This window comes from Onychomys torridus, chromosome 21 (genome assembly GCF_903995425.1).
Source record: "Onychomys torridus chromosome 21, mOncTor1.1, whole genome shotgun sequence".
Taxonomy (NCBI): Eukaryota; Metazoa; Chordata; class Mammalia; order Rodentia; family Cricetidae; genus Onychomys; species Onychomys torridus.
In genome coordinates, this window is record NC_050463.1 from 1,213,529 (window position 1) to 1,226,596 (window position 13,068).

A 13,068-nucleotide genomic window follows, 5' to 3' on the forward strand; every position below is an offset into this window, starting at 1 on the left:
GGCGGCGCGGACTGGCGGTCAGGCCCGCAGGACCGGCCCGAACCCTCCGCCGTGGCCCGCGCCCGCCGCCCCACTCACCCACTTGCTTCTTCTTGTCCTTGGTCTTGAGGCGCACGATCTGCAGGTAGCTGCTGCTGCTGACGTCAGCCATGACGGCGGCGATGCGGCCCCACACGCGCAGCAGCGCCCCGCACAGCACGTAGTGGTGGCGCAGGCGCAGGCCCTGGGCGCAGCCCTTGCCCTCCTGGGCCAGGCGGCAGCGCTGGTTCCTGTGCCAGGGGACCGCGGTCAGCTCCGGCCGCCGGCGCTTTCCCAGCCCACAAGGCCCCGGCGCCCGGCTCCCCGCCCCGGCCTCACCAGGTGGTGTGGCTGCAGTGCTCCAGCGACAGGGCGTAGCTGCTCTCCCAGGGCTCCCGGGCCGCCTCGGCGGTGACCTGGGGAGGCGGGCGGCCCGTACGTCAGGGGGACACTGAGGCTCGGGTCTCCCCACGCCTCCCCGCCCGGCCGCCACGGACGGGGGTCCTCCCGTACCCAGTGGAACTTGCGGCACAGGCTGTCCAGGGTCTCCAGCTGGCTCTGGCGGCCGATGTTGGGCTTGTACACGGTGAAATACTCCCCGCGGTTCTGTTCTGCCAGGAGGCAGCTCGTCTTGCTGCCTCGAACCTAGGGCCCCAGAGTGGTAAGGCGGGTGGCCACCGGGTCTCTGGGCGGGTGGGTGACAGGGCACCTACAAGGAGTGGGCCCACTCACCTTGGAGGAGAGGTAGAAGCCGTCGTAGGGACCTTTGAGCTCCAGAGACCTGGTGAACGCCTCTTCCCACTTCATACCGCGGTCCACGCTGATCTGCCGTGGCAAGTGGGGTGTTAGCAGGTTCGGGACTGGAGCCAGGGCTGGGCTGGGTGCCTCCCTGCTCCTCACCTTGTAGAAGACCACCTGGCCGTCCTGTGGATGCCCCGGTGCCAGGAACACCTGCTGGTTTTCTTCATGGATCTCGCTGATGCCAGGGGCCAGGTCTGAGGAGAGGGCAGGCGGTCAGTGGCCAGGCCAGGGAGCGGATTCTGGTAGACCCCAGAGATGACCCCATGAACAGGCAGAGGGACTCAGAGTCCAGAAACAGTGTCCTGTGGGTGGGTGTCAGGGGCCCTCTGGCCTAGGGTCCATGGTATCCTGCTGTGCACAGCTACTGGGGTGGGGGACGGGGACACGGGGACTGTGTCTGTCAGCAAGGGCAGCTCTTAAGAAGAAAGACTTGTTCTCAGTCTCAGCATTTATGTGCATATGTGCATGCAGCGCCCAAGGAGACCAGAAGGTGTCTGGTCCCCTGGAGCTGGAGTTACAGGCAGTTGTGGTGTGGGGGTCGGAGGGGGAATTTGTCCTCTGGGAGGGCGGCAAGGGCTTTTGCCTGTCAAGCTACCTCGCCAGCCTCTTTTGTTTGCTTCAAGACAGGACCTCACGTGGCTCAGGCTGGCCTTGGAGTCCATATGTAGTGGAGGAACCTTGCCAGGGCTGGGCTGACAGTCAAGTGCCTCCGTGACTCATAAATGACCTTAGCTTTAGAGCGGTGACAGGGACTGTGTCCAGGGAACACAGCATGCAGCGGGCATGCAGCGGGCATGCAGCGGGCTGGCTCTTAGTGCAGCCTGACACAGAACAAGGTTCCTGAAAGCACTGGGTTGGTTTGTTTTGGTAACTGCACTGTGTGGGTCCCAGTGTGACTTCCCAGGTGGCCACATTGCTACAAAGGACAGCATCTCCGACCAGACTCGGGGACTTGTCTGCAGCCTCTCAATGCGGACTTCTCATACATGGCACACTGGCCACTGGATCTCACCAGCACGGCTTGGCTAACAGGACAGAGTCCAGCCCTGTCCGGAAGCTTACCCAGAATGCCCATGTCGTATCTGCCTTCCTTCTTGTCTATCTCGATGAGGTGGTCAAAAGTGTCAGAGAAATACTGGAATAGAGCATTCTGCTTGTGCACCTCCAGCCCCAGGATGCGGTTCAGGAACTTGGTGATGGAGCAGTCTGTGGGGGAGCCGAGCCTCAGGCCACTGTCCTCACCCTCCCAGTGGCCCCTGCATCACCACCTTCCAGTACGCTCCCGGACTCACCCTTATCCACATCTAAGCAGCCAGTGCGTGACTCCCGAGCGCCGATGCCCACGGACAGCAGGCTCTGCTTCATGTCTGCCAGGGAAGACCAGCCGTGTGCTCGGATCCCAGAGGCCAAGCCTGCCCATACACCCAGTCCCCAAATCCTGATGGAACCACTGTAGTCCCCATGCCTCCCAGAAAGACTCACGAGCCCAGGCTCACCCCGGAAGAAGGTGGCATCCCCTCCAGGGTAGCCCTGGGGCAGAGGCACCCTGCTGTCCGTCTGGCCCAGGATCGTGGTGAGGACGCGGCTGAGAGCACGGGTGCCGTACTGTGGGAAGGCGGTGTGAGTGGGGCAGGGTGGCGGGCGGCCTCCCCACCGCAGCCCGACCTCTACTCACCTTGTTCTCGAAGTTATACTTGCTCAGGTCTCGGGATTCCGTGGCCCGGCGATCTCCGTGGGTCAGGGCACCCTGCCAGGATGACCCAGGACCATTTGTGATTCAGCATTCCCTGGCCCTCCCCAGGCCCCGCCCGGCGAGGCCCCGCCTGCTCACCAGGCTCTCCAGCCGCTTGGCCACAATGGAGGCGAACCTGCGCTCCCCTGCCAGCTCCGAGATGAGGAAGACGTACTCGGGGGCTGAGACCTGGTTGGACCTGTGGGTGCGGCCTGAGGGCAAAGAGGATCTGTGAGACTGGGTGAGGGGTCTCGGGAAGGGGCAGCCGGGGGTGGGGCTAGGGGGCCTCACCAAACTGCTGAATGGCGCGGTCTGCACTCCAAGGCAGCTCCAGGGTCATGTGTACCCGGCGTCGCTGGTTCTGTACCCTGCGGTCGGCTTGAAGGGAGACTCCAGAGCTGGAAGCCTCAGAGATGATGGCCACAAGCTGGGGGTGGGGTGGGACAGGGTGTTGGGGCCCCTCCTCACTGCTCAGCTCAGGCTCCCCAGGGCTACTCCCTCCACAGTGCAGGCACACCCTGCCTCCCCACCTCCCGGCCATTCCCTTGCAGAGCTGTGTTGGGAGCGCCCCGGCTCCCTGCCACCCCCACCCCCTCGTGTCCCGCACCAGGCCCACCTTCTCCCCACTCATGAAGCGCTGCTTCTCCCTGAGGTTCACGTGGTCGATGGATAGGCCCTGTTCTGCTCTGGACTCAAAGACCACTGACCCATCGGGCCTGGATACCACGCGGCCTTTCCTGCCTGTCATCTGTGGTTGATGGGGAGAAAGGAGACCCCCATCGGACGTTAGTGTGACCCCGCCCTCCACAGGTGGCTCTGCTGTGCGGACTTGGTTTCCAGGGTGGCCTCAGCAGCCATAGGGCTCCTGCCACTATCGAAGCCTTTCCTTGTTTCTTTTTAAAAAACACGTGATTTTATTTTATGTATAAGTGCGTTTGTGTGTGGCACGTGTGTGCTGGTGTCCTCAGGCCCACCTGAAGCGCGGGAAGTACTTTTATCTGCCCAGCCGTCTCCCGTGCAGCTAAGCTGGCCTGGAATATGGTCATTGTGCAGCTGGCCAAGAGGCAGGAGGCACCTCTCTGCAGCCAGGCTCCACCCGTCCCTAGGGGTTGACCACAGGGCCCTCAGAGCTGTCTGTGGGCTACCAGGCTCACCTCGGCCACACACTCAGGACCCCCAAGCTGGTGGATGAGCTGGTCCAACGTGTTCACTGGCAGCTCGCGGCCTAGCGCGCGCACCTTGGCCAGCAGGCCCTGTTTCAGCCGCTCCACATGTTCCAGGACGCCAGGGCCCTGCAGGTCTCTCTGAAGCGGATACAGGGGACCTGGGGGTGAGGAAGAGTATCAGTGAGGTGGCCCTGCAGGACCAGGATGAGAGTCAGGGCGGGGAGTGGAGGCCAGGCATGATGGGAGTCACTCTCCCGTGTTTGATGGCATGACCCTGACCTTAGCCGTGAGCCTCAGTTTCCCATCTGTAACGTGGGTATGTGCTGGGGAAGGGGCTTCACGTGGCTGTGTCTGCTTTGTGGAGTGTGGCTGGGTGACAGAGGCTCACCTCGGTCATCTGTGGGGAGCATGGGGGCGTCCACAATGACCACATCGTCATCTAGCAGTGACTCTGGGGACGAATTGAAGTCACTCTCCAGGCCAGCATCCGACTCGGTACTGCTCCCGTCACTGATACGGATAACTCCCGAGGCCTCCAGTGCCAGTCGTGGAGCCTTGGTGCCGCGACCCCGAGGCCGCCCTGCAGGGGAGTCATGGGTCAGCAGCAGGTGGGGTGGGGAAGCGGGGTGGAGCTGGAGCAGCAGCGGCAGAGAGAGCAAGAGGCAGGGGCGCTAGTGAGGAGGACCCGGGCCCATCTGTCTGGAGGTGTCTTGTGTTCCCTCTAGGAAGACCCTGGCCCCACTTCTGGGCAGGACGAGGTGACCATCCTCAGCCCTGGCTGGCTCCATGGCTGGACTCCACAGGTAGGCAAGAGGCTCAGAGGGTGTCAAGGGACAAGTTCGGGGACCTCGTATCAGTGCTGTAGACTTAGCAGGTAAGAGGGCCTGGGGCTGTCTCAGGGACTCAGGAGGAGGGTCCCTGCACTGTCCTTCATGCCTGGCTGTGTGCTTGCATGGGAATTACTTGGACATCTGTGAACTGGAAGGTAGGCAGCCATGTGCCTTGACCTGTGCACAGCCCTGTCCTTCCAATCAGCACGGACACCACCGAGAAGCACGGACTGTCCAGCACCTAGAGGCTTCCCTGCCTGCCATCAAGTGGGGCTGGAGCTGGGCTCTGCTGTGACACTGGGGTCCCCAGCGCCTTGGCTAGTAGGAGTTGGCTGGATAGGCCAGGTGGCCTGAGGTGGGAGCCCGCTGGGGTCTTGGCCCAGACCTTTGCTTCTCTGAGCACCATGAAGGGAAATGGCGGGCCCCACACGCTTGCACCTGGGGTGTCCACGTGCAAACTCCCGCCTGCTTGGTGCAGGACACTAGCATGGCGGACTCCAGGGGGCTCCAGAGTGAGGGTGGGGAGCAGAGCACACTGAGCCAGCAGGTACTGGGTGGGCTCTTACTTTTCCTCTTCCCGCCTGCCCGGTCCCGCCTCCTCTTGGTGGAAGGGAAGTGCTTCTGAATCAGGGACAGGAAGACGCCTCTGCAAAGGGGAAGGAAGAGAGCTCAGCACAGGTCCCACTATGTGCATGTGGCTTCAAGGAGAGGGGTGAGGGGCGGGCGCACTGGGGGACGCACTGTGGGGGACGCACTGGGGGACACACTGGGGGACACACTGGGGGACACACTGGAGGACACTGTGGGGGCACACTGAGGGACGCACTGGGGACACACTGTGGGGGCACAGTGGGGGGCGCACTGGGGGACGCACTGTGGGGACGCACTGTGTGGGCACACTGGGGGACACACTGTGGGGGGCGCACTGGGGGACGCACTGTGGGGACGCACAATGGCACAGGAAGCCTCACTGGGGCGCACTGTGGGGGCGCACTGTGGGGGCACACAATGGCACAGGAAGCCTCACTGGGGCGCACTGTGGGGCGCACAATGGCACAGGAAGCCTCACTGGGGTGGATGGAGGTGACTCCTGAGAGGGATGTGTAGGCCTGTGGGAGCCACAACGCCAGGCCTGAGAACCATGGAACTGTGTTGAAATGGCACTACCTGGTGTAGGCAGATGCACAAAAGTCTGCTGCTGAGACTCCAGGACCCAGGGGCCACCCGTAAGATCCCTGCCTGGTCCTGCCCCGATGGCTTTTCCTCAGCTACTGAGGGTCGAGGGGCAGCAAGGGCCACAGGCGAGACAGGAGGCCCACGCCAGGGCTGCCCGGGGTCACTCACTCTGCGGCAGAGACAAAGCAGTCCAGGCGACCCTCATTCTCGTCCAGCACCTCGCGGGTCCGCGCCTCCCCTGTGGACTGCAGCCCGATGACCACACACTGTGGGGATGGAGTGTCTGAGCCGGGCTCTAGGGTGACTCTCCTATCTTACCAAGTCCCCCAGAGACCCTGCCTGGCCTCCTGGCAGCCCCCAGACACTCCCTCAAGGTGGTCTTGGCGCTCACCTTGTCCTGACTCAGCTCCTGCTGGGCCAGCTCCACCAGCCGCTGCACTTTGGCCGCGATGCAGAGGTACTTGAAGAAGCGCTGGTGCGCTGACCAGAACTGACCCCACAGGGACTTGCGGGACTCCAGGCCGATCCAGTCGGCCGCCTGCTGGAAGATGCTCAGAGCCTCGGCCCACTGCAAGAGCAAGGCCTGTGCTGAGCCTGCTGGCCGTCTGGCCTTCGGCAGAGCTTCAGGGGCAGATGGGGTGTGGGGCAGTAGGGACGGTGACCATCATGTGATCGGAACACACTACATCAGACACACAGCTGGCAAAGAACTGCCCCCCCCCCCCCAAAAGCATGGGGCTGTGAGAGGCTGTTTTTGTTATTTGATTAAGAATCTCATGTAGGGGGCTGGAGAGATGGCTCTGAGGTTAAGAACACAGACTTCTCTTCCAGAGGTCCAGAGTTCAATTCCCAACAACCACATGGTGGCTCACACCTTCTATAATGAGATTTGGTGCCCTCTGCTGGCCTACAGGTATACATGCAGGCAAAGCACTCACCAAAACAAAAAACAAAAAACAAAAAACAAAAAGAGTCTCATGTAGTCACCAGGGATGGTGGTGCACACCTTTAATCTCAGCACTCGGGAGGCAGAGGCAGATGGATCTCTGAGTTCGAGGTCAGCCTGGTGTACAGAGATCAATCCAGGACAGCCAGGGCTACACAAAGAAACCCTGTCTCAAAAAACCAACCAAGCAAGCATAAAGAATCTCGAGGCGGCCTTGACCCCTGTGCCTCAGCCTCCTGAGCACTGAGACACAGGTGTGCACTGTGTCCAACTTGAAAGCCTCTCGCTGAGGAAGGGGCTTCTGGAGGCAGTTTCATGAATCCTAGGCTGGCATCGAGCTGGATATGGATATGCAGCCAACAATGACCTGATTTCTGATCCTCCTGCCTCTACCTCCCAAGTGCTGGGATGACACTCAGTTTTAGAGTTTCTACAGGGCAGGTGAACTCAAGGTGCCCTGGACACCAGGCCCAATCCCAGGCTCTGCAAGGTCCTGAGCAGTGTCCCTGGCCTCCACATACTCCCTGCCAGAAGCTCTGAGTCAGTACAGCCACACTTGTCTGTGACATAGTCTAGACTTTTCTGGGGACAGTACTGTCCCAGGCACCTGCTGGGCCTAAAGAACAAGAATGTCCACTGGCGGCGGCCACAGGGACAGGTGGTGTCTCACCACAGATGTCCTCAGTCATTCTCAGAGGGCTGTGCTCAGCAGGGCTCTGCTGTTTCGTTATGTTTTGAGACAGGGTTTTCCTACGTAGCCCAGGCTGGCCAGGGGCTCCCGAGAGCATGGACCACAGCAGTGTGCTGTCACACCCATCTGTCCTTTGCTATTTCGTGATGCTGGGACTCACACTCAGGGCCTCGTGCACACTGGACAAGCTGGGGCCGATGGCACACGCCCCTCATGCCCGCACTTGGAGAGCAGAGGGAGGAGGGTCAGGAGGGTCCAGGGTTGAGGGCTTGTTGTGAACCTGTCCATACCAAGCCGACCACCACATGGAGGCTGGGAATGGCCACTGGCTCCATGTCACCATCTAGGGTAACATGCTTGGGAATCCTAGGACGTGGAGGCAGGTCTGCCATCGTCACAGTATCATAGTGGTAAATCTCTTATGAAACGCCAGGGGTTCTGGTACGTCTCGTATAGCACACCGGTGGCTGAGGCGGGACTGCCAGGAGTTCAGTCCAGCTGAGCTACGGTGAGACAAGACAGTCTCAGAAATAAAAGTGAAAGTGCCGGGACTGGAGAGATGGATCAGTGGTTAGAGCACTGGCTGCTCTTCCACAGGACCCGGGTTCAATCCCCAGCACCCACAAGGCAGCTCACACCTGTCTGTAACTCCACTTCCAGGGGACAGGATGCCCTCACACAGACATGCAGGCAAAATGCAAAATACACATAAAAATAAATCATTTAAAAAAAGCAAGTGTGGCGTTGGTGGTGCACGCCTTTAATCCCAGCACTCAGGAGGCAGAGGCAGGAGGATCTCTGTGAGTTCGAGGCCAGCCTGGGCTACAAAGCGAGTTCCAGGACAGCCAGGGCTGCACAGAGCAACCGTCTCTAACAACAAAAGGAAAGTAAAAGTGAATATAAAGAGCAAAGAATCGCCCCATCTGGACCAATGCAGACCGGGCTCCAGAGAGTGCCTGCTCCCTACTCTAGATAAACAGCGTGTGTGGGATAGCCAGACTGCACCAACAGATGCGGATGAGGAACGGGGGTCCCTGCAGACAGTCTCTCCAGCTTACCAGCCGGGCTGCCCGATTATAGACCTGCTCGAAGGCGGGGGACAGCGGGATCTCTTCGATGCGGAAGGTGACCCCTGAGAAGCTGAGCTGGCGTGCGATGTACATGCCACTGACCTTCATGTCCATGGCCACGATCTCCATGGCGCCCACTCCCCTGTGGACAGACAGGACCTCTGAGCACTGTGTCCCACTAGGGACAGGATGGACGCCCCAGGCAGGAAAGACCAGGAGACAGAACACAGCACACATGCAGAGGCCCTGGCCATGAGGAAGACATTGGGCTGGGCCCAGAGAGACTTGTATGGCCAGAGGAAAGTGCAGCAGAGGACTTAAGGGGTTCATCTTTCTCAGGGAGACAGGAGGTGCCAGGGAGAGACAGGATGAATGTGCATTTCAAGGGCCCTCAGGATACCTGGCAGGGACAGCCATCCCCACAGCAGAGCGGGGGCTCACCTCTTCTCAATGGCATGCAGGAACTCCTCGAAGGTTCGGAAGGGTGTGCCCTCACCCCAGATGCCCAAGCGGCTCATGTAGATCATGTTGCGGGGTTCCGAAGCACCTAGGGGTTGGAAGCAGGGAGCTGAGCAACTCACGACACAGCTGGGAAGTGGCATGGGTCATATGCAAGCCAATTGGGGTACAGTGTTGTAGCCCCAGGGAGGTGTGGGGGGCCAAGGGAAGGGAACTGAAGTTCTGGGGAACATGTCCAGGGGTACCCTCAAGGTCAGCCAGAGCCCATCAGCAAAGCGAAGGCTGGCTTGGAGAAAGCAAGCTCCATATTTGCCCCAAGTGCCAAGCAGAAATGGTACAGGTCAAAGTCCTGCTTAGGGCTGGCAGGACACCCCATCCCTGTGTAGGTGACAGCACACTACCAGAGGTTACGTGTGACAGAGCTCACCCACCCAGGGCAGCTGCTGCCTCCACCCACCTGTGGCGCTGGCGTACACCACCCTGGCCTGGGGCAGTTTGCTCTGCAGGTCCAGCACAGCCTTGCCCATCTTGGTGGAACTGGCATTCTTGGCTTTATGGCACTCATCAAACACAATCTGGGGTATGCTGGGTTAAGGAATGTTCCAAAAGGATGGAAGGTGTCCCCCGTCAATACCCCACAATGTACCAGAGGAAACTCCAGAGGTATAGGGTGTGTGTGTGTGTGTGTGTGTGTGTGTGTGTGTGTGTGTGTGTGTTGTCTTGTCAACTGAGGGATGTGGAGGGCTGGAGATCTGAGGAGCAGAGAAGGACCGGTGAGTGTTAACAGGGTGCTGGGGTAGGCAACGCTGCTCTGTGGGAGGTGGGCTTGTTCAGAGGGCAGAAGTTCCAAGTCCCATCCTCAGCACCACACAAGCCAGGCCAAGTGGCCCCTGCCTGCCACGGCAGCCCCTGTGAGGGACACCCTGTCTAAAAAACCATGCACCAAGGGGGTGGGGACATGGCTTAGCAGAGTTGCCAGTTAGGACTGCACAGAAACCATGATACCAAAAAGAGAAGGCCCTTGCCACAGCAGCGCGGACCCTGTGGGCCTCAGGGCCGCCAGCCGGGCGCATCACTGTAGGGCCAGCAGCACTCACCATGGGCGTGCACTGTGCCCTGGGTCCCACCCACACTGAGGAGCCCCAGCATAGACAAGCTCAGCCAGGGGCTCCTATCACTACAGGGAATCTGGTCTCTACAGGCCGTTAGGACCAGGTCAGAGGGGCAGCGTAAGGATGGCTGGCAGGCTCTGCCCTGTGCTCAGCCCCCATGTCAGAACAGCTCTGAAAGGGCCGTGCCAGTCTGGGGGTGAAGACCAGGCCTAGTTTGATGGGGAGCTCCCAGCCGCTGTCAGAGCACCCCATGGTCTGTCTTGCCTTGGGTCCCTTCGCCGCCCCCCCAGGCTCAGCTCCTCTCATTCAACCCCCGCCCCCAAAGTTCGGGCCCTAGTCCTCGGCTCCGTCCTCCTCCATGCCCATCTGTCCATCCATCGACAGCCCGGCTACAGGATACCACACCATCAAAGGCCTCACCACACCACTGCAAGATCTGGCGGAGGCGTGTGCGATGCTGTCCACCTGCCTGGCTTTCTCCAATCAGGGCGGAGTAGGTGGCAAAGAGGACACCCTCTGAGGTAGTGTTGTCGCCGTACTTGATCTGTGGACACAGGTTCAGACATGGGGATGCATGCAGGGACTCCCCTACTTTGGTTTCTTCTTAGTAAAGGGGGGTAGAGTTAGCTGGCCGTCCAGGGCCTCCCTACCTTGCTCAAAGCGTGCACCGCGATGCCTGGGGCCTCAATGTCTCTCAGATCCCGTTCTGCATCATACTTGAGGTCATTGGAGGCACTGAACCTGGGGGGAGGCCTGGTCAGGTGCACCGCTGCCTGTCCCCCCCCCAACCTCCCCCCCCCCCCCCCCCCGCTCCATCAGGCCAGGCAGGTGCTCACCACAAAGCCTTCTTCCGGCCCCGCAGGTAGTTCTCCACTATGATACCAGCCACTGTGCGGCCCTTGCCCACGCCAGCTCCATCCCCAATCAGGAAACCAGCACGCTGCCCACTGGGCAGCAGGACCTCATGTTGCTGTGGGTGAGCAGAGGTGGGTGAGGCCTGGGATGCCTGGTGCTCTCCTGATGATGAGCCCGGCAGGGGTGGGGTAGGGCTGGCTACCTGGCAGGCGTAGGTGATGGCTTCCAGCTGTAGGGCAGACAGGGTCCCGTTGTCTGAGGTGGGTAGTGCCAGGGTGTAGGTGATGTCTGGGGGAGGAACACTGGAGAGTGTACTGGTCTCCACCACACGGTCTGGATGCTGTTTCCCAATCTTGGCTGGTGAGGGACAGAGGGAGAGTTGGCGCCCAGTGAGCAGCAGGGTGGAAGGGCAGAGGATGCCAGCTGTCTACCCCACACCCGTAACTATGGACAAGGGAAGGGCCGCAAGCCCTCAGGCTCACACAGCTGTCTCCTTAGGGGTGCCTCCATCCCGTCCCTGGCACGGGCACTTACACTTAGATGGTACGTAGTCAGCATAGGTCTCAGCATGGCCCAGTTCCTCTGCCGCCTCCTCCTCCTCTGCCTCCTCCTCCTCAGGCTGGCTGTGTGACTGTAGGTGGCAAAGTTCGGGGGTCTGTCCTATCTTGCAGTGACCCAGCTTCCTCCAGTACAGCAGCCTTGCTGCACACAGTGCGCCCAGCACAGTGGTGTGGGGTGGAGGTGGCTCTACCTTTGCCCCTAAGTGGGGCTTCAGTTTCTCCTACTGTAAGATGGGCAGGGCAGCCCAGCATCCAGGCTGCCCGGGGCCCAGCACATTTAAGATGCCTTCAGAGCCTCTCTCTAGATCCCCAGTTTACCTGGTAGCTGATGAGAAGTGGGGTGCTGGGAACTGGGTCTTCTAGAGCTGAGAGTGGCGCACAAGGCTGGAACAGCTGTAGGACAACAGGAGGATGTGAGTCATGGCCTCCGATGCCAGTGCCGGCATCCTTAGGTAGGGCCAAAGCCCCCCACTCAACCTGGGACCTGGCAGACCCTGCTAGGATGGGCTGAGGGCAGACTGTCCCCGTGGTGCATGGGGGACCATGAGGTAGTAGCCTCTGGACCAAGGGAAAGCAGGCAAAAGGCAGCCAAATGGTCCCAGCACGCAGACTTGGACGCTGCAGGCTGGGCGAGTGTCCTGGGGGTAACTCCGCACCCAGTAGCTTAGGAGTGACCCTGTAAGACCTCCTCAGGGCAAAGGTTCCTCTGTGGGTGATCAGGTGAGAATGTCCCCACTCCAAATGTCACAAGCCAGAGCTCTCTGCAGGAGAGATGGACAGCCCGTCTCGTCATAGTGAACAGGCGGGGCGTGCAGCATTAGCCACAAGTGCTGACCCAAGGCTGGCAAACAGTGCGGACCGGCCAGTGAGTTGAGTCTGTTCCATTAAGGGGACATGGCTCTCCTTTGCAAACTAATTCTCACTAACTCCCCAATCTAAACACACGGATAGATTTTAAAGACTTATTCACGTTATGTGTACGGGTGCTTTCCTTACAAGTACATAAGTGCACTGTGTGCATGCAATGCCTACAGAGGCCAGAAGGGGCTGGACTCTGGAACTGGAGTTGGGGACAGCTGTGCTCCACCATGGAGATGCTGGGAGCACAGTCTGCAAGAGCAGCCTGCTCTCCTTTTTGTTTGTTTGGATTTTTAAATAAGGGTCATGTAGCCCAGGCTGGCCTCAACCTTCCTATGTAGCCAAGGACCCTGAAACCCTAATCCTCCTGCCTCTGCCTCTGTGCTGAGACTGCAGGAACAGCACCACACCTGGTTCACATGGTGCAGAGGATGGAGCCCAGGGCTTTGTGCACACTGGGGGACGCTCTACCCACTGAGCACAGTCCCTGGGCCTGGCAGAGTGAGGAGGGGCCGCTCAGTGACTGGGCCCTTGCTCCTGAGGGCAGGCCGGCCTTCAGCCCTGACCTGTGGGGCTCACTTGGGGGTTCAGCATCCTTGAGGGAGGACAGGAGCCCCTGGGGCACTGAAGGGACAGTCACTATCACATGTCCCTTGCTCTGCTGGGAACAGAGCCAGGGGTGTGGAAAGCCAGCGGAAGCTTGGGAAGGTTACAAGTCCAAGCTCAATCCTCCTGCCGCCTTCTTCTTCTCCTTTTTTTTTTTTTTTTTTTTCTTTCTTAAATTAACAAAAACC

At 60.0% G+C, this 13,068-nt stretch overlaps 1 protein-coding gene across 9 annotated transcripts in view; it reads right to left on the reverse strand.

Moving 5' to 3' along the window:
* Sbno2 (strawberry notch homolog 2) overlaps positions 1 to 13,068 on the reverse strand; it is a 47,471-nt gene that overhangs the window by 890 nt on the left and 33,513 nt on the right. For 5 of the 9 annotated variants that reach the window (XM_036170392.1, XM_036170391.1, XM_036170395.1 and 2 more), the window contains 24 exons: positions 11,735 to 11,809; positions 11,391 to 11,487; positions 11,059 to 11,213; positions 10,838 to 10,971; positions 10,652 to 10,742; positions 10,402 to 10,545; positions 9,347 to 9,464; positions 8,872 to 8,977; positions 8,419 to 8,572; positions 6,115 to 6,291; positions 5,892 to 5,989; positions 5,114 to 5,193; positions 4,106 to 4,297; positions 3,706 to 3,875; positions 3,168 to 3,299; positions 2,843 to 2,978; positions 2,651 to 2,763; positions 2,495 to 2,566; positions 2,112 to 2,424; positions 1,882 to 2,025; positions 751 to 1,013; positions 532 to 663; positions 358 to 434; positions 79 to 269 (listed from right to left, as the gene is read on the reverse strand). In XM_036170392.1, the coding sequence (XP_036026285.1) occupies positions 79 to 269; positions 358 to 434; positions 532 to 663; positions 751 to 1,013; positions 1,882 to 2,025; positions 2,112 to 2,424; positions 2,495 to 2,566; positions 2,651 to 2,763; positions 2,843 to 2,978; positions 3,168 to 3,299; positions 3,706 to 3,875; positions 4,106 to 4,297; positions 5,114 to 5,193; positions 5,892 to 5,989; positions 6,115 to 6,291; positions 8,419 to 8,572; positions 8,872 to 8,977; positions 9,347 to 9,464; positions 10,402 to 10,545; positions 10,652 to 10,742; positions 10,838 to 10,971; positions 11,059 to 11,213; positions 11,391 to 11,487; positions 11,735 to 11,809 (3,364 nt within the window). The remainder of the gene's footprint in view (positions 1 to 78; positions 270 to 357; positions 435 to 531; positions 664 to 750; positions 1,014 to 1,881; positions 2,026 to 2,111; positions 2,425 to 2,494; positions 2,567 to 2,650; positions 2,764 to 2,842; positions 2,979 to 3,167; positions 3,300 to 3,705; positions 3,876 to 4,105; positions 4,298 to 5,113; positions 5,194 to 5,891; positions 5,990 to 6,114; positions 6,292 to 8,418; positions 8,573 to 8,871; positions 8,978 to 9,346; positions 9,465 to 10,401; positions 10,546 to 10,651; positions 10,743 to 10,837; positions 10,972 to 11,058; positions 11,214 to 11,390; positions 11,488 to 11,734; positions 11,810 to 13,068) is intronic. The other 4 variants (XM_036170396.1, XM_036170399.1, XM_036170394.1 and 1 more) reach the window with 3 other exon arrangements.